The following is a 20778-nucleotide window of genomic DNA, read 5'->3' as shown; positions in this document are numbered from 1 at the left end:
AAGTGAACCGAGGTCACCCGAGGTCACCAAAGGTCAAAGACCTGACCTGACCTTCAGGTGACCTTGACACCCACCCTAATGTATGGGAGCAACATCAAATCACATGTTTGAACGTTTGAAACCACGAAAAGCTTGCAAACGCGCGGCTAATGCGAGCCGACATACGCCGAATCGCGATTTCGGCCAAACATGGTCACGGAAAAGAGGTCACAGGTCAAAGGTCATTGGGGTCAGGGTCATGAAATTTTCAGGGAACGTGTAAAATTGATCAATGCGAGGGTACTGAAAGTTTCGTCGCAATCGGCCGCTTTTTACGCGAGTTATTCGCGAAAAACCTTAGGGGGGGTTGCATCAACCCCCCCCCCCCCCCTGTGCCGGCGAGGGTTAAAGACCAATCAATTCTACACATGAATCAGCATGTATCTTTGAGAAAAACTTGAACGTTTAGATGTGATAAGAAAAACAAATAAAAATGAACCATTTTCCCATAGACTTTGTATTGGCTCCAAAATCGCATGGATCCAGGATTTCTGGTAGTGCCCTCGCCACAACTGCACGTGCGCTGCGCTCGAAAATGATCACGTGACCAAATCCAGATGAGATCACCGTATTTATAGTCACCGTGCCTCGACCAAAGTCACCAATCAGAGCCCTATAATTGACGTATAGTTCCACACTTGGTAACTCGCCCCCCCCCCCCCCGGCCTGGCGCGGGATAAGAATTCCTTTATCCAATGAAGAATGGGTCCTTGGATTCCTAGGGACCGAAGTTTATCTATGAGTATTGAGTAAGTCATGTATTACCACGTCAAAAGCTTTGCTAAAGTCAAACAGGATTACATCGGTAGTGTGTCCAGCGTCCATCTGATCTGATACAAAGTCATACCTATGTCAGCAACAGTTGGTCTTGTGTGGATCTCCCTGCCCTGAATCCATACTGCTCCGGGAATAGCAAGTTATTTTCTTCTAAGTAGGAAGTAAGGTAGTTACATACAATGCGTTCCATACATTTACCAGGGACCGAATTCACACTTATCAGTTATCGGTCGGTAATTCAAGGGATCATATCGACGACCTTTTAAAGTTGGGAGCATAGGCGCGGGAGCCGGGGGCAGTGGGGGCAGCTTGCCCCCCCCAACTCTGGGGCCGTGGGGGCGGTGCCCCCACAGCTTTGAGACGGAATACCACACTTTTTTTGCAAATGTTTTTTTGTTGTTGAAAAAGCCGAGGGGTGAAAAATAAGTGGCCTAAAACCGGTGAGAAAACTAGATTTGGGGGTACCCTAGGTTGACCTCTATTATGGTGTGCCCCCCCCCCCAGTCGGAAAGTAGTTCCCGCGCCCCTGGTTGGGAGTGTTCCAGCTGTCTGGTTTATGTTTTTTATTGATTTGTCTTGTCTCAATTACCAATCCTACGAAGTATGTAGTCTACCCCGTCTTTATTTATAAACGCAATACCTAGATTCATTTTGTGCATCTGAGACCAGTTTTACCAATAGAAAAATAGCCGCCTGCGGGATTTTTTTGTGAAAGACTGCTTCACATAGGGAGCTAAACCGTAAAGCCCTATCCGTCTACCTGTCCAGTGCGCTTATGCTCTGCATGTGAAGCGGTCTTTAAAGGGACTATCCCACCTTTAACATGGGGTTTGAGTTGAGATAGCCAAGTTTGCGGCGAGGTTCAGAAACCACTATCTATCTAGGTTGCAACCCCCGCGGCCTCTTGGTGTTGAAGAAATTCGTTCCCTTCATTTGAAAATGGGCCTTGTACAAGGCCCTATCTTCAACATGGAGCGACCGTTAGTGTGACGTCACCTCGTTTAGTCATTCTGATTTAAATGGGTTTGTTCGTTGAAAATCGCTTAAAACTTGGTCTGAACTTTGTTGTGGTGCCTACAGAGTAAAAAGAATCAGCTTTATGACAGTAATGTGGCCTGGGGAAGGAGGTAATTTTGGGCTGTGACGTCACATATTTGAAAGTTTGTGTTTGGAATATGGGAAGCCTAAGATGTTTAATGAAAAATAAATGCCAGAACCGTGTTCCTGGTCATCCAATCTATAAAGTCGGGCACAATTTAACTGGTTTTAACAACATTTTAGAAGGTGGGATAGTCCCTTTAACAAACAAACAAAACAAAACAAAAAAATCCGGCAGGCGGCTATTTTTTTTTTTTGTTGGTAAAACTGGCCTCTGCTCTCGATTCCATCCGAATCCTCTTTTTCTCCTCTGCGTCTCAACCTCCTAGGGGGTTGAGACGTTCTTGTCAGACTAAGACTGACCTAACCCAACACAATTTTTAATCAATTTTATGACATAGGGGTACAATGCTAGTGTAGCAGCATCGCATTATTGCCTTGACTAGCTTTCTTCCTTTTCAGCTTGATCCTGTGTCACAGAGCCATGTATGTGAGCAGCAATTACCGATCACAGGACCCAGACACCACGACCTGCTAGTTTCTGAGTCAAGTCAGCTGACGAAGGGGTCTGCTAATGCACAGCCACCTAGCCAACATGATAATCTTAGGAATCTTAGGACCCTATATTATTAAGTTGCCCTATATTACCTTACCTTACATTCACATAATGGGAGAGTTTAGAGGCTCAATGGACTGTAGAGAACCATTCTCTGACTCAGTGTCCCAACAATTGCCAGTTTGGGTGGGAAGTGACATCCAAATAGAGGTAATTTTTCACTGATTCCAAGTTTTCCTTAGCAAATTTTTACTCAAGATTTTACCAATAAAGGGGCATATGTGTGTATATTTGCTGGCTGGCTTTTACCTACCTACCTTCAAATTGCATTCAATCATCTTATAAAGTGGCTCCCACATCCTCCAATATTCACAGATAAATAACTAGATGATCCCTGTTCTCCACTTTTTTGTGCCTGTCCGACTTGCAATTTTCCACTCTCGGCCCTCTTTGCAGAGGAATATCCCCTTCCAACACCCAAACCAAAATATGACTTTGGGACACCGCCTTCTTATCAAACCTGCTCACGTGCGACTTCTACCTTACTTAGGGTAACTTTTAACCCGCGCATGAGGGGGGGGGGCTGGCAATATCTTCTTAATCGTTTGACGGATCAACACGAAACTTGCGGTACCTTCAGCGGCATCAATTTGACACCTTGTGTTTAATTTTCAACTTTCTAGCTACCATAGTTTGGTCGGAAATGACGTCAGAGTGACGTCATGTCGGCCGATTTTGATGCAAAATATTGAATTACGGGAAACGCTCTCAAGAGCTCAGTTTTAAAGCTAGATCTAATTTTTTTTTACATGAGTGTACTACACATATACGTAGCTATCAAACTGCTTTCTGGAATTTTCAAAATTTTGAAAATTTTGAAAAATATTTATTTACAATTACAAAAATATATTTTCTGATTAAGAAAAAAAAGGTTTTGAAAAACCGGAATGCAGCCTCCAGTGGAATGCAACTTTGGTCACAAAGGGCAACTTTGGCCCACCACTGGAAACAGACTCTGTTTTGCTGTAGCTTTTTACACTCCTACCTAGTACAGAAAAGTTGTTGTTATGGTTTAGTAAGACTGTTCATCGGTTACCTTTGGGAGCAGCCCTGAGTTGTTCCTAAGACCAAGTTAAAGGGCTATGGGGTTTTAACCCTCGCCCGTAAACGGCGATCTGCCACCTTCGCCCATGCAGGGGGGGGTTGGTGCGACCCCCCCTTGGCGTTTGAAAACGGAGCGTCGTAGAGCTTAGCGGAAAAGACCAACGGATTGCTCTCGCCGAGATCTCGCGATTGGGGGTATATTTTTTGGTCCTAGGTCAACATTTGACCTACTTTTGACCGGTCAAAGGTCAAATTTTCGGAAAAATATACTTTTTCAAATTTTCCGCGGCGATTGCGGCAAAACGGTGGAAGATATCGACTTGAAACTTTCACTATCGTGTTCCTTGATCAATTCTCTATCGTTTGGTATGTATTTCGTTTCCCTAGCTCTAAAAATGGCGCGTTGGGAGCGCCGGAAGTCGGCAAGGTCACAGTCGGCGGCAGAAATTCGAAAAATCAAAATTTAAATTTTTGAAATCTGATTGTATTTTTGGATTTGGGATGTCCATTTGCTCCCTATAGAAGCTAATATTGCTGCATATTCCCATTGAGGTGACAAGAATTAGCAAAATAGTGGTTCGGGCGCTTTTCAAAAATAGTACCGGACGCTGTTCCTCTTGTGACGTCATAGCTCCGTGACCTGACCTGACCCGGTCAAGTTTCTTATACCATATGATAGCCAATACTTGCCCCAACATGCATGGGAAGTTTCATCACGATCCATCAACCGATGTCCGTACCACCGGCAGGAAACCTCGGGCGTTGGCACTCAGTTTGTGAAAATCCGGCCGGAGGCTGTTCCCTTTGTGACGTCATAACTCCGTGACCTGACATGACCCGGTCAATTTTTTTATCAAAAGATGCGCAAGGTCTGCCCCATAAGGTACCCAAAATTTGGCGGCGCTGTGCGCCGCCGTTTTTGCACTATTTCCGAAAAACTTCAGGGGGGGGTTGCACCAACCCCCCCCCTACATGGGCGAGGGTTAAAACAACCCATGAAAAATTAAGGGAAAATCAGGGTTGGCTAGGATCCAGTGAGGACGGTAAACGGGTGCGCCATTAGTGACCTTGTGGTTTCCAACTTGTAGTGGTTCAAAGTAAGCTCAGGTTACACAAAAATTCAGAGTGGTAATTCTTTTCTTTAAAATGAAAATTGGTATAGGTGGACAATGTTGCCACACACTTAAAGATCGAAATCAGGCAACTTTGGCCCAGTTTGAAATATGTCGCCCCTTCCCGTTTTTTTTTTCGGCGATAGCTTCAAGCACGCCAGCGATATGGAGCTGAAACTTGGCATAGCTGACCTTTGATCCAAGCCGCATATTGTGACACTAATCGCATTTTCAGGTCCGGTCAGGTCACAACCCTATGACGTCATAATAAACCTCTGCACGGTCCTCAGGTGTCACAACATTGCAACGCCCTCAGTGCCAGGGGAATTTTCACAGGGAGATGAAACTTACAGGTTTAAATATCCTTCTGAGGTCTCACAACTTATATCTCGGATTTTCCCTAAAAGTCACATGAGGTCAGGTGGTACCGTGGTCACGTGACCAAGTAACCGGGAAATATGAAATCTGCTATTTTGGCGCCAGGCACGATCTCAAACTATTTCAAGCACGTCGGAATCGTAATTCCATTTACTCCTTGCAAGTTTTCACTTTTGCATTATTGACCTTGCGTGACGTCATTTATCACGTCACTTGGGTCGTAAGACTTTTTTCGTGAACAACTCCCGATCAATTTGAGCTAGCGAGTTGGGGAAGCCACCAATGGACTCAGGAAGACTTGCCGAATCGAATGATATGCAACATGACCTCCTTCGACAAGCTTCGTGACCTGGGGCACGGACTTGATCTTGAGCAGAGGTCAACACCTCAAGTTGACCTCACCCTGACAAAAAAGTATACCATTCGACGCACCTGAAAAAGGCGAACACGATGCTGTCAAAATCGCGGCTCTTTGGCCATTTTTGCGGAGTTATTTATGAAAAACTGAACACGTGCTTTGGGTCACGTGACCTGACCTCAGAGGTCACCGGTTGACCTGAGAAAAAAAAAACGGGTACCGGCTAACGGGTAAATGGCTAATGTTGTCATACGCTCGGCAAAAATGAGCAGAAAAGGCGGAAACCATAAATTTAGATGAATATTTTTCGTTTCGCTGTTAGAGGGGGTGGGGCGTCTGTCCCACCCTTACCCCACTTACCCCACTTACCCCACATCTTACCCCACTCTCCCCTATCAGCGACCTCATTTGTCAATCAAAGTATTAGACAACCATTGCTCGATCGATGATTTGATTTTCGACGGCATATCTTTTACTCGATGCTATATGAACACATTTCTTAGAAAGAAGGCCTACAAACGGTCCAAAATGCAACCTTTGCCCTGACCTTTGACGTCATCGGCTGCACCTGGGTCAATGAATTTTGATCACGTGGTAGTTGCCCGGTGGGGCTATCGAACGCCGTTTGAATTTTGAAAATCGGTCGGTAGCTCTCCGAGATCTTAGGGTGGAAGGGGGCAAACGCCCCCCCCCCCAAACGGGTGGTAGGGTGCGGGAATAGTCCAATGGGGCGCAGGTTAAGGAACTTCAGGCTAGGGTGTGATGTTATAATCTGTCTTGGAACATCTCCAGTTTGGCAGCGCGCGCGATACACTGAGCGGCTTGTTTTCGGTTGTGTTGCAGACACTGGAGCCGATGCTCTGACCCGAGTATGGTGACACGCCGGCGGACGCTCGAAGTGCGCGACTGCGGCTTTGTACATCAACGCCTGATTCGACCCCCAAGCGACGTCATTCAGGCCAGTTGGTGCGCCAGTAAGCGTCTGCGCTGGAGCAGAAACTGCGGACACCGCCAGCTGACTCAACCCTTAGCCTTAGCATATGGAAGATCGTGTATCAGAATGAACTCTACCCCAACTTTATTGAAAGTGGCGAAAATTCTATAGTGCCTAGTGCATGTACATGAATTGCAATGCTGCGCTTAATTCTGTAGATCGGGCAGTTAAGCTTAAAATACTATCTTCTTCTGGAGTACCACACCTCTTACCGTTTTCTGTAATATTTGAGGGTGTACTATGCGTCTGGAGCAGCTGCTGTACAAGGCACAGGGGCATGGCGTGCTTCGGCGTCCGAGAGCGTGGGCAGCAGCGCTGCACAGTGCACTCAAACTAATCTTTTGAGCCGAGAGTGTGGAGCGGCGATTTGTGCTGGAATGTGTTGGTCGGAGACATATTGAAGGCTGCTGGGACAGGTCGCCCCGGCGGCGGCGGCGTACCCGTGACGCTGAGAAGTAGAGCGGACCGGACCGGTAGCGTATGCGGAAGGTGCTGCCAGTACCGACTGCCAGCAGCCTCTGAGCGGCAGCCAGCGCCTTCCCTGTGACCGCGAGCATGGAGCGCCAGACAGCGCCTCCCGCCGTCACCGCCCACACGGCCTCTCTGACTGCGGGCGGCCGGGGCACGGCGGCGGTGCCGTCGTCGCTGCACTGCACGAGCCCGGCCATCTCGCCGCAGGTCCGGTTTCAGGTCACTCATTCATCGTCGGGCCGCACCGAGCGGGAGCGTCGCAGAACGGCGTCCTCCTGCTCGTCGCGCTTCAGCGACGTGTCCTCGCCGGACGACGACTCACTGACTCTGGAGCGGCACGCGCCGGACGGCGGATGGGGCTGGGTAGTGGTGGCCGCTTCCTTCGTTGTCAACATGATCGCCGACGGAATCGGCTTCTCGTTCGGTGTGTTTTTCGTCGAGTTCCTGCGCTCGTTCGGGGCGTCCAAGGGCACGACGGCCTGGCTGGGTAGCATTTTCCTGGCGCTGCCGCTGCTGCTCGGCCCGCTGGCCTCCTCGCTGGTGGACAGGTTCGGCTGCAGGCGGTGCACCGTGGCCGGCTCGCTGCTGGCCTCCGCCGGCTTCCTGCTCAGCTACTTCGCCAACTCGATGGAGCTTCTCTTTGTGACCTTCAGCATCCTGCCCGGCATCGGCCTGTCCGTGTGCTACGTGGCGGCCGTGGTGATTGTGGCCTACTATTTCGAGCAGCGCCGCTCTTTGGCCACCGGTATCAGCGTGTGTGGCACGGGCGTGGGCACGTTTCTGTTTCCGCCGCTGGTGGAGCACCTGCTGCAGGAGTACGGCTGGCGCGGTGCGCTGCTCGTCCTCTCCGCTATTCTGCTCAACGTGGCCGTCTGCGGTATGCTGATGCGGGACCTCGACTGGACTAAGCGCAGCCGCCGAGAGCGCTGCAGTCAGTGCACGCTCTCGGCGGACGGGGACTCGGAGCGCTGGACGGCCGACTCGGACTCGCTGCCGGACGTGGAGCGGCTGCGGGGCGCGCTGGCCGCTCGGCCGCCGGCCGCTGAGCAGCTAGAGCGGCTGCACAGCTCGGCGCTGCAGCTGCCCACATGGCTGGCCGACGGCGACCTCTCTCCGGAGGTGCTCAACACGATCGAGTCCAACCGGAGCCTACGTGAGCTGGTGAGCCGTCTGTATCCGCAGCTGCTGACAGAACGGCCGGCCGGCCTCACCACCTATCAGAGACTCCCGGCAGACGGCGGCGGCATCAACACGAGCTCGCCAACCGGCGAGGGTGTCCCTGAAGGCGACGAGCTGCAGGGTTGGCACGGCCTGCTGGATGCAGAGAGTCCGGCTGTGCTGGCGGGTAAATCCGGTGGCGACCGGCGGCTGCGTCACCTACTGCCGCCGCTGAGCTGCGACTCGGCGCCGTCGGCGGCCCATCTGCGCAGCCGCAGACTGCGGCGCCAGTCGACTACGTACCGCGGCGCCATGCTGAACATCCAACGCTACCGACCGAGGGCCGCCTCATGTCCGGACATTTACTCGACGGTCACCGCCGCGGCCGGTGGAGATGGCGAGCACTACTGCAGCTACCTGGGCGGCGTCTGCGGCACCCTGCGCAAGATGGTTGACCCCGCCTTCTTCCGACTGCCCGGCTTCGTGCTGTTCGCACTGTCCAACTTCGTCTTGTACATGTTCTACGACGTGCCCTACGTCTACCTGGCCGACGACGCCATCAGCAGGGGCGCGTCGGACGAGGACGCCAGCATGCTCATCTCCGTCATCGGCGTGAGCAACGTCGTAGGCGTGGTAGGTGACATCCGAGTGGTGGGCGACGTCCGAGTGGCAGATATCTCTGTCTGGGCCTGGGGCCGTATTCACGTCGACTTCGTAAGTCGATTTTCTTTTGTAAGTAGTATTTGGTATTCACGTCGACACTTCTTAAGTTTTTATCGACGAAGCTCACGTGATTAAAAAATTTGCTTAATGGGACCCTCCCACCTTCAAAAAAGTTAATGAATTGGCATAAAAGTGATGTCCCTTGGCTGGGAAAGATAAAAAATGAATACCAAATTTCACCGAAAAATATTCACTGTTTTTCAAGACATTAGGCTTTAAAGGTAGTGTGCCACCTTTGAAAGATTTCCCATTTTATTTTTCCTAGGATAAGAAGCTTCTGTTTTTACCTAATATCGCAAAAAAAATCAAAAATGGGCCTGGAATAGTGCCTTTTTCGCCTAAAAGTTTATCGGTTTTTCGATATCCATAACAACTGTAGTGGGCTGACCTGCAAACAGGCGTCGGCAACAATCGCGAATGCGGCGCACATGTGACAATAAGCAAAGGTCATTATAGAGTTACGACGTACGGGAATGAGTTATCAGCTGTCTAATCGTAGACAACACAATGTCGAGCCTTAAACTGTAAGCCTGTATTGGTATTGTTTCTTTTATTTGGCTGTCGAACATTATTTATGGTTTGAAATATGATTTTATGTAAAATAATTGATATGAAAAAGCCGTCTCTTCACCCTATTCCTGGCGGGGGGGGGGGCCTCAGGAGCCCCCCCCCCCCCCTGAGGTTTTTTGGTTATTTCTCCCAAACGCGTTGAGCTAGGAAGCTCAAATTTTCTGACTTTTCCTTAAAGGCTTCTACGCAACATGTCTGAAAATTTTGAGTTGATCTGACCTCAGGTCAGGTCACCAGAGGCGGTTTGGTGACCCTACCTCAGAAAAGTTTGCAATCACGCCAGAGCTAGAGTTTTTGACCGATCAATTTCTTCTCTTCAGGCTTTAGTTAGGGTACCAGTATGTGCAATTTGTATATCTCGGAATTTTGATATCGGTGACCTAAGGTCAGGTCAGTTTCGCGACCTCCCCATTATAAGTCAATGGGGGAAAAATCAACTCCCTGTTTTTACCACTAAAACGGGTCGGAATGGCCCCATATACCATACATGACTTCATATACGATCAACCTTCACTACCTTGAGGTCTGTTTTGCTGTTGGGCAGCTGTGAGGTCATGTGACGTCATCAAAGGTCACCAAAGGTTTTTGGCCAATAACTCCGTACAGGAACAAGATACAGACGCGTGGATGGTCTCATTGTGTTCAGCTCGTCAAGACGCATCGAATGATATACATGATGACCTCGAGGTCACGTGACCTGAGGTCAACCTTTGACCTTGACCTTTCGAGGTCAACATATATATCATTCGATGCGGATTGACGAGAGGATCACGATGATGCTCTTAGTTTGTTCCTATCTTGACTAATTCGAAAGTTATTCGAGAAAAACTCTCTCCATATCTAGCGCCGCCAATTTGACTTTTTCGACCCCTGTGACGTCATCTTTGACCTGACCTGAAAATGACCTTAGTAAAAATTGTAGATCTTGACCGTGCGTATCCGATGCCGTTTACCGCTTGTCGCTATCTTGCTTCGTTCTCGAGATCTCAGGGGGGGGGGCCGAATCGGCCCCCCCCCCGCCAGTTTCTTGTCCCGGCGGAGCCCGCCAGGAATAGGGTTAAGTTATGACCCCATTTCACTACACGCAAGTGGCAGAAATGACAATGATCAGCTGACGCATTTTTCTTGGCCGAAGTCAGAGCGCGCGGCCCGACGCACCACCACCGCACCACAAAGTATGAGCAGAAGCCGCGCCCAAAGCCAGGGCCCCGGTAACGTGAGGTAGCCGAGTCGGGGCAGCGTGCGCTGACCCAAGCCGGGGCCGCAGCTTTGGGCGCGGTCTACCGCATCCCCACGGGCAGCCCCAGGCTATCACATGACACCGGGAGGACGCGCGGCCCCGGCTTGGGTCAGCGCACGCTGCCCCGACTCGGCTACCTCACGTTACCGGGGCCCTGGCTTTGGACGCGGTCTACCGCACCACCTAACAGGCTTGTTCGAAACCGCAGGAGATGATGATGAACGGGTTTATCGAAACTTGATTGGATGAGCATATCGGTAATAGCGATTTCAGTATGTGCATTTATTGTTCATAGTGGTGTGAAATGTGGTTGGGGTACGACCGACAACCCGTCGGGGCGAATTGCGCACTGGGGTACTCAAAATTTGAAGAATTTAAGACGTTTCCATGAGTTTTGAAGGTATGGATAAGTTCTAAAAATCCGGTTCTCCTTATCTGGGCCATTAACTCCATACGGTCCAGGAAAGCTGGCTCACTACCTTTAACTTTTGTTTACTTTTTGGGATCTCCGCTGTTCCTAGCGACTTATTTGGAAGCAATAATTTGGCAGCCTGGAAATGCGGCAGACGTTGCGCGCAAAGCAGTGTACCTATACCACCACATGTTAAAGGTAGACTGCCACCTTTTTTCCACAAAACGGTTTTCACTAGAGCTGAGCCACCTATGTCCCAGACTGAAGTCGGTTTTCCGAAATTCGAACCCGTTTGCGAGAAATCGGAGACCAAAGTTCAGTTTGATGCCATTTTTTTAGTCCAAGAAAACCGACATCTCTACTGTTTATCGATAACTTTGAAACACGGATTTTCTTATCTTTTGGTAAATATATGTCAAAACTTTGATTGTTTCGAGATCAGAGAAGAATTTTGGAGTGTCAAAATAAAAGTTAAACTTATATATTCAGTAGTTCATTTTTTCCAAAAAAGTGTGGGAAATGGGGTTTAACATGGGCCAGACCCATTCCAAATGAGCCATGATTTTTAAAAATGTTTTACGAACTTAAATGCAAAATAAATTAAACATGGCCAATTTCTTATGAAATCATATATTAGTAAATCATAAAATACCTTACTTTTTCAAATAAAATGTAATAATCTTATGACCTTGAAGTCTAGTGATGTGTAAACATTGTCGCTAGACATTAACCGATTGATAATTGTATGATAATCGACATTTTTTCGCGATTCACGTGATGATACTTTGTCAGGTGAATTCTAAAATTTTGTTTTGTCCAGGGAATAAATCATAGGCCGATCTGAGAAAACTTTTTGAAGGTGGCAGTCTTCCTTTAACGATGGTTTTAGTCTAAGATTTAAAAATCGTTAGATCTCCGCAGACGTCACAAATTCTAAGGGGGCATTCCAATGCATTAGCCCCTTAGAATCCGAAAACTGCAAGTTTGAAATTCCATATCTCCGAAGTAAATCATTTTTTGATGCTGTGAGTGCCTAAAGTCCAAACCGGTATTTTCAGGCCATGGCCACCAATTTGGCTATCTCAACTCAAAACTAATGCTACGGTGGGATGGTCACTTTAAGAGGTAGGTCATCCGTAAGAAAATTCTTACGACAATGATCGACGTGAATACGGCCCCTGGGCCCATCTTATAAAGGGTGTGCTACCAAATGCCGTACTATCATTCCACGTCACTCTATTTACGGCACCCTATGCACGCAATCTTATAAAGAGAATAGTACGGCAATTCTTTTCACGCCATTTTGCCCACGGTACAAATCAACGCCAGCAGGAAACACTCAACGTGATTGATCAATGCCTTGTCGCCGTCGCTATTGGAAATTTTGCGTACCTACTTTTTGTGAATAGCAAAAGTTATGTGTTTTACTTTTTATGGGGTATTTTTTTTTCTTTTAGAGACACACATATGTGTAATGAATACCTAAAGTATTTATGGAAAACGTGATAGCTAACTATGGAAAACACCAACATGCTTGAAGAATTCTCCTGAAAAGTGGATTCCTGACCAAATAAATTACAGCGTGGGCATTCTCGCGCTCAGAAAATCGAGTGAATAAAGTGTTTCTTCTACTTATCATTTGCATTGCATTTATTTGCTGTTAAGGCATTGCCATACATTTTTTAAAGAATTATTTGAATAATGATTTAATTATATCTCGGCTACTGCTTCCGTAATTGAAGTAATGCCGTTGACAATGAAGCTCCTACAATTTGAGCATTATAGGATACGTACAGGTCTCGCGGGTTTTAACCCTATTAGTGGCAGGGGGTTGTTTTTATCCACCCCTCAGGTTTTTCGGGAATATCTCCGAAACCGCTTAAGCTACGATGCTGAAATTTTCTGACTTTTCCTAAAACTAAATTGGGCACATTCCCTGAAAATTTCAAGTTCATAACTTTACCAGGGGCGGCTCCAGAGCACTGGGAATTGGGGGTCCTATTCGTGAAGCGAGTCATTTGGGCGAAGATCACGATTCTGCACCAGTTTTACGGACAGTGAATGAAGGGTATCATGTGATAACATATACAAAGTTATTGTGCATCCTCTTTTGACACGTTTTTGCTATAATAGGCGGATCCAGGCGTCCAAAAAGGGGGGTTATTTTTTACCTCCCAACATAAGTGCCCTGACACCGCCTATGCATGACCAATACAATTTTAGTCGTTCTCTCATAAGAAAATTGTAACATGACAAGACCATTGCCACCCTTTTTAGAAACAGTACCAACAAAAACCTTATTTACTATACTTTTTGTGTACCCCCAATCTCAATGATCTGTATCCGCCTATGATTTTTGAAAATGCATATTTTTAGGATCCATGTGAATTCCTGGTTCATTCTCTATCGATCGGCAAAAGTTGCGTTGAGATTGGTTCAGAAACCTGGCCGTGATAAACAGTCTAAAATGTATCTGCAATTTAACCGTTTTTACCCCCCTCTACCCCCTATTGACATTTTTTAATTTTATTTTTTTAGAAATGTAGATCTCGTTGAGCCAAATCGAATGCCGTTTGAATTTTGAAAATCGGCCGGTTAGATCTCGAGATATCAAGGGGGGGGGGTCGTAAACAGCCCCCCCCCCTGCCACTAATATGGGGTAGCCAGGAGCCTGCCACTAATAGGGTTAAGCAGGATTTCGGAGTCGGAGTCGGAGTCGCCCGGAGTCGTGGCAAGCAGCCAGGAGTCGGAGTCGGAGTCGGTGAAGCTGCCTCGACTCCGACTCCGGGAAGTTAACTAGAATCGGTGATATCACTGTTCAGTTGTTTTTAACCAGTGGCCCCCGCGGTAGAGTTCGCTTCTGGTGATCAAAAATAACTTTCGCACACATCTTGTTCTGGATTTCCACGCCCTGCTGGGGGTGGGGGGTGTGAACACCCCACCCCTTCTAACTCAGCTCCTGGGCCACGTCGCGACACGCCGTAGGCGGCGTTCGAAAGAGCGTCAAAAATAGTGAAGACATTTCTTTAGACACTTTTTAGATCAGGTCAAAGGTCAGGTCACCAGAGGTCACCGAAGGTAAAATTTCGCCACTTCCCAGGTCAAACTTCGATAAGTCTCGACAGACCGGCGCTTAATTACTCAGGAACGGATAGAGCAATAGCACAACGGAAAAACGCATTGGAAAGCTCTTTTGACGGTCTTTCTGAGTAACCCTCTCAGATTTAGCCTGAGGCCAACGATTTAGTCTGCAGGGGGCAAAAACGGTCAAAATAGACGTTCTTTGCGGAAACGGTTTTGCTGCAATAACTTTTTACTCAAAACTTGCACGAGATTACTTTTATCAGCATCATGTTCCTCTCAAGACGCATCGAATTAACTATTATTTGACCTGGAAACGTCAACTTTAAAATTTGATCTCAGGTCAAGGTAATATGAAGGTAATGGCCTAACCAGAAAAGGTCATGTTGCCTATCAGTCGATCCGTATCGTCGAGCCGAACAGATCTAAAGCGTTTTCATCACTCTAGCGTGCCTCTATCAAAAGGTATTAGCGAAAAACTGTTAGATATCATTCATGACCCGAGATGACCTCAGAGACATAACGAGGAGTCACGGGTGTCATTTTCCGGTTCATTGTGTTATGTTTACTTGTAATTCGATGCTTGAAAGTGTTTAGAATGAGTGTGTGAAAAGCGATAATGTGAACACATATAGGTATTGCACAAACCGGTTTCGATATTAGGTACTTCATCAGTGTGCAAATATATAAATAAAACAGACAAAATACAAAACGGAGACGAAATAGGTACAACAGAGCAAATTATTTTCGAATATTTTCATATCACCTCATGTGATTGAGATCCCAAGACGCTTCCGCACCAAAAGAACGGCTAAACTTTTTCCCAATCGTATGTCACCAGCTTTGTTTCGAATGACATTGGCCCAAAAGAGGCGCATTTCAATTTTCTCCTGTTGACTTATAATGGAGGGGTCGGAAGATTACTCTGACCTTAGGTCACCGATATCAAATTTCCGAGATGAACATTTTGTACATACTGTTACCCTTATCAATTGCTGAAAGTTTCCAAGTGATCGGCCACTCGGTGTAGCTATGGCAGGCACTTAAACTTGTTATGAGGTGAGGTCACTTGATGTGACCTGGTGACCTAACGTTAAGTGACCTTGGTCTGAAATTTTCACAGCATATGCAGGAAAGATGCATGATAAGGTGTGCCGAAAAAGGCCGCCGCCGGAGAGGGTGTTCAAAAACCCCGCAGCATTGCGCGGGTTAATAAAGTGTCGTTTCCAACGCTTCGTATCACTTGTATCAGGCCCGTCACCCGGAGTCGGAGTCGGAGTCGGACTTCGGAGTCGGAGTCGGACTCGGAGTCGGACAGGAGCTCGGAGTCGAAGTCGGAAAAACGCTACCACGACTCCGAAACCCTGGTTTTAAGGGTAGGTTTTGCCTTTCCGGCTATATCTTTTTTGTCTTCAGCTTTGTTGGCTTAAAGATGTGACCGATTTATTCGTATAGCTAGCTCCCTATTCTGATCATGGAAAAAGGTTTGATCGTATGCTGGCTAGTTTCGGAGAAATTTAAAGAAAGCCTCAAAATCTGCCGTTTGGGGCATTCTGACCGCGGCTTCCCTGCAGTCGCCTATGACTACAGTGGTGCCACCCAACGAGTAGGACGCTGAAGCATAGAGGCATGAATGAATCCGGCGCGTGGTGAACGGTGGATAGAGACGGGACTCGGCAGAGGCTATCACTGCGGCCCGCCGCGCAGGGCGTCCTTGGACAGCGGCCGAGCCCTCGGGCGGTGATGCCAGAGGTCACGAGAGCCCGGCGCTATTTCAGTCGGGGAAACTGTGGTCAAGTCTTCCATTTTTGGAAGCCCTCAATTTTTGGAAGGATTTTCCATATATGGGTATGCATCTTCCAAAAATGGGTACGGTGACGACGTCATCGTACCCAAATATAGACAATGTTGCGCATATGGTGGAACTTACTGATTTCCGCCGAACATGAGGCAAATTCGACTATCGCCCCTGGTCGCTTTCAATTCGCCATAGTGAAGTGCACATAATCTAGCGTGGATGTAATTTATGTAATTTTTCAAAGTAATGAGTCGTCGAAAATTGACATAAAATTACCGACAAAGGATGGTTTTATCTTTATCAAACATTTTGTAAGGAAAAAGCATCAAAAACGAAAAGTAAATATCTTAATATCATATAATATATAATATAATAATATATATAATAAAATATAATAATAATATAATCTAAATATAAAAGTACTTTAGTGATGGGCCATGCTTGTTTGATACCGCTGACTTTGTTTACTGTGCGGAATTGTCGGGACGGAGTGCGGGGGTCCCGGGAGGTAGTGGCGATTAAAACATGTATTTGTTGTTGTTTTCTGCATTTATTAGCATATTGCGTGGTTGATTTCAAATATTTAAGGCTTTTGCCAAACATTTGGGGGGAGGTCTCGTCATTTTTCAATGTTTTCCCGGAATATGGGACGAATTAACCCTCGCCGGCCGAGGGGGGGGGGGGGTGGCGGGTGCCGCCCCCCCCCCCCCCCCCATAGGGGTTTTTCGCGATAGCTCCGAACACGCTAAAGATAGAGAGCTGAAACTTGGCATACCTGACCTTTGATCCAAGCCGGGTCTTTTGACACCAACCGCATTTTTGGGTTAGGTCAGTTCACTGACCTATGACGTCATAAGTGAACTTCTGCACGGTCTTCAGGTGTCGTAAGTTCGCAACGCCCTCACTGCCAGAGGAGATGTCACAGGGAAATGAAATTGCAGGATCTAGTATCCATTATGAGTCCCACAACTTGTATATCTCGGATTTTTCCTAAAGGTCATATGAGGTTAGGTCATTTTCGTGACCTCACCATTATAAGTCAATGGGGAAAAATGAAAACTGCTATTCTGGCGCTGGGAACGATCTCCAACAATCTCAAGCACACAGAATCGTGATTTGATGCACTCCTTGCAAGATTAGATGCGTGACTTTTGCTATGTTGACCTTGCGTGACGTCATTTATGACGTCATCAAGGTCATATTAGTTTTTCAATAACTCTTGATCAAATTGAGCTAGCGAGTCGGGAAAACCACCAATGGACTCAGGAAGGCCTGCCGAATCGAATGATATGCGACATGACCTCTTTCGACCAATTTCGTGACCTTGGGGTGCTGACCTGACCTTGACCTGAGGTCAACACCCCAAGTTGACCTGAACCGGACAAAAAGTATATCATTCGACGCGCCTGGGCAAGGCGAACACGATGCTGCCAAAATCGGCGCTCTGCGGCCGTTTTTTGCGAAGTTATTCACCTAAAACTGAACCGTACCTTGGGGCACTTGACCTGACCTCAGAGGTCACCGGTTGACCTAGGACCTTAAAATCGGGTACCAATCTCTGCGTCTCGTAACGGCGCACACGCTCGTTTTTTCCGCGATGCGCTAGCTCCACCAGGGGCGAAACGGCGAGGGGGGTCGTACCCGCCCCCCCCCCCCCTCGGCCGGCGCGTATGTAGAAAACCAATAGGTCCGGCGAGGGTTAAATAGGCGTTGGTGCGCCGTTTTTCGTGTTACTTATGTTTCATTTTCTTTCTTGCGCCATCAAAGGACGTAAATTTTGCTCATGAGTGGGCTCAGCTTCGCATTCTGTCAATTTGGCGGTCAGCGTCGCTGGCACCGGTTCACGAGTAAGGGCCTAAGGCCGGATCTTATATGGAATATCAGCGTGGGTTTACTTGAGGCTCTCGTAGGCCCAGCAATGGCTGGCATGAGACCCTCTTCGGCAGTGGCGGGTGGGCCCTGCCAAATGAGCGTGGCTCTACGACACTAAAGTAAGACCTCATGGGTTGGTGCGGTGCACCTCAGAAGCCCGGTGGTGACGCCGTATGCCGGCGAAGGGGGGGGGGGGGGCGGATTTCGCCCACCCCACCCCTCCTGTTTTTCGCCAATAACTCGCGCCGCAAGGATAATATCAATGTGAAATTTCGGCTACCTGTCCAGAATTGAATTGCGGATCTTCTCACGCAAGAAGTAACAAAATCGGTTCACAACTTTTCTGGTAATAGCGGTGTAAAGTCAAACATCCTGCCGCCGCGGCGGCCGGCGCTAGCCGTTACGCGCCGCCTGAATTGTAGACTGTGCCGGGGCGGGACGGCTCCGTCTTTACATCGCGCTCCTTACCGCTGATTATATTAGATTCACGTCAAATTCGGTGAGAAGACTGAGAAATGTACAGGCAATCATATGGTCAAAGAATTTTGAAAATCGGCCGGTAACAACTTGAGTTATGAGTGTGTAAACACAAAATTGTGATTGCCGCGTTTCCCGCGTCGGCCGATGCCGCTTCAGCCGGCGACATCTTACCCTTAGCAGGCTTCTAACTGCCATATTTATTGTTGGATTATCTAGACATTCACCATACACACTCAAAAATGTTTGCTCTTTCGTATAGTGAAAGATTAAAAAAATCGACCGGTAACTTTTTGACTTATCGGCGTGTAAACGCAAAAAAGTCGCTAATATGGCAGATTTGACCACATTTGACCTCATTTGACCTTGAAGATATTGACCTAGGGTCATGAAATTCACACACAACAGAGTTCCCCATGGCCCCTACCTACCCTCCAAATTTCGTCTTTCTAGCTCCAGTGGGAGCTGAGATCTTAGAGGGGGGCGACATCCGCCCCCCCCTTCCACTGGGCGTAGTACTCGCAACCCTTCCACTGCGCGTGTTAACCCGCGCCGGGCCGGGGGGGTGTTTGAACACCCCCCTTGCGGTTTTTCGCAGATATCTCAAAAACGGCGGCGCACACCCCCCTTGCGGTTTTTCGCAGATATCTCAAAAACGGCGGCGCGGAGCGCCGCCGTTTTTGGCACACCTGTTTGTGCATCTTTTCCGCACCTGTTGTGAAAATTTCAGACCCAGGTCATCTTAGGTCAGGTCACCAGGTCACGCCAAGTGACCTCACCTCAGAAAAAATAAGAATGCTCGTCATAGCTACACCGAATGAACGATTGCCTTGAAACTTTCAGCGATTGATTAGAGCAACACTATCTATAAAATGTTTATCTCGGAATTTTGATATCGGTGACCTAAGGTCAGGTCAATTTTGCGGCCTCTCCATTATAAGTCAATGGGAGAAAATTGAACAGCGTCTGTTTTGCACGAACGCTATTCTAGACACTCTCAAACATCGAGATGTAGGTAAAATAGACACACTGAACCAGAAAATGGCAAGTGTGACCCCTCGTTATGTCCCCGAGGTCATCTCAGGTCACGAACAGAATCTAACAGTTTTTCGATGATAACTTCTGATAGAGGCGTGTGCTAGAGCGCTGAAAACGCCTTAGATGTGTTCGGTTCGACGTTGCGGATCGACTGATATGCAACATGACCTTTTCCGGTCAGGTCATGACCTTGACCTGAGGTCAAATTTTCAAGCTGACCTTTCAAGGTCAAATTATAGTTCATTCGACGCGTCTCGACGAGAGGAACACGATGCTGGCAAAAGTAATGTCTTGAAACTTTCAGCTCTTTTGAGTCAAAAGTTATTGCCGAAAAAACGTTTTTCGTAAAAACGGCTATTTTTGGAGTTTTTGCCCTCTGGAGGCTAAACCGTTGACCTGAGGTCAAATCTGAGAACAATGCTCAGAAAGGTCTGTAAAAGGGCTATCGAATGCGCTTTTTTGCGGCGCTGTAGCTCTATCGGTTCCCGAGATAGCCGTTTGCAGTTTCCAAAATGTTGAAATAGTCAACATTTTACCTTTGGTGACCTCTGGTGACCTGACCTTTGACCTGACCCAAAAAATGACCGAAGTGTTTTCGTCCTTATTTTGACGTTCTTTCGATTGCCGCTTACCGCGTGTCACTACGTGGCCCAGGAGCCGAGTTAGAAGGGGGGTGTTCAAACACCCCCCCCCCCGCGGCCCGGTGCGGAATCTCAGAGCACCGGCCCGGCGCGGGTTAAGGATTAGCATGGGACCTCCGGGGCCTGCATAGAGTTTGCATGAGCTAGTATGCAATCTCAGAGGCCTGTGTGTAATGTGTACACAGTGGCGGTCGCGTGGGGGGCATCAGGGTCATGCCCCCAAAGGCCAATAAAGGGGCCATCACATCATTTGCCCCCCCCCCCCCCTCAAACAACCGATGGGCCCCCATAGGTGTATGGGGCCCTGGCCCTTATTCGATCGTCACGAGGCTAAAAAAAAAACCACTCCAAGCTATTAATATAGCTCCCACACCGGTCTTTGAGCGTCCTACACTGACCTCTGAGGGAACTTCAGTGGCGGTCAAGCGCCCACGTTGGCCGCTAAGAGCCCACATCGACCTCTTAAGCCCCACATCTGGCCTATGAGGGCCCCTAACCGGCCTTAGGGGCCCCAACCGGCGTCTGAGCGTCTCACACCGGTCTCTGGTGGCCTTATTTCTGTCTCTGGTGTCCTAAGACGAGCCTTTAGGTGCCAATGAGGGCCCCGCACTGGCTGCTAAAGACCCGATGCCGGCCTCTAAGGACCTGCATTGGCCTCTGAGGAGGGCCCATCTTGGCCTTTGAGGGCCCTCTGCTGGCCTCTGGGGTCCAACGACGGCTCATGCCGGTCTTTTAGAGCCCCACGCTGACATCTGAGGGCCCCATGTTGGCCTGTAATGAGTAAGGACCCACATTAGCCTCTGAGAGCCCAACTCGGTCTCTGATGGTCTCAAACTACTGGCCTTTGCAGTTTGCAGGCCCTGTACTGGTCTCTGAGGGCC

The 20778-nt window shown here is 48.2% G+C and overlaps 1 protein-coding gene across 4 annotated transcripts in view; it reads left to right on the top strand.

Moving 5' to 3' along the window:
* Nucleotides 1–20778, top strand: part of LOC122394681 (monocarboxylate transporter 14-like) — an 83505-nt gene that overhangs the window by 10297 nt on the left and 52430 nt on the right. For all 4 annotated transcript variants that reach the window (XM_043391716.1, XM_043391714.1, XM_043391717.1 and 1 more), the window contains exon 2: nt 6266–8678. In XM_043391716.1, the coding sequence (XP_043247651.1) occupies nt 6972–8678 (1707 nt within the window). In that variant the 5' untranslated portion in view covers nt 6266–6971. The remainder of the gene's footprint in view (nt 1–6265; nt 8679–20778) is intronic.

The sequence above is a fragment of the Amphibalanus amphitrite genome, unplaced genomic scaffold (genome assembly GCF_019059575.1).
Source record: "Amphibalanus amphitrite isolate SeventyFive unplaced genomic scaffold, NRLGWU_Aamphi_draft 000605F_arrow, whole genome shotgun sequence".
Taxonomy (NCBI): domain Eukaryota; kingdom Metazoa; phylum Arthropoda; class Thecostraca; order Balanomorpha; family Balanidae; genus Amphibalanus; species Amphibalanus amphitrite.
The sequence above is the reverse complement of the archived record's forward strand: the minus strand, read 5'-3'. Positions and strand labels throughout refer to the sequence as shown.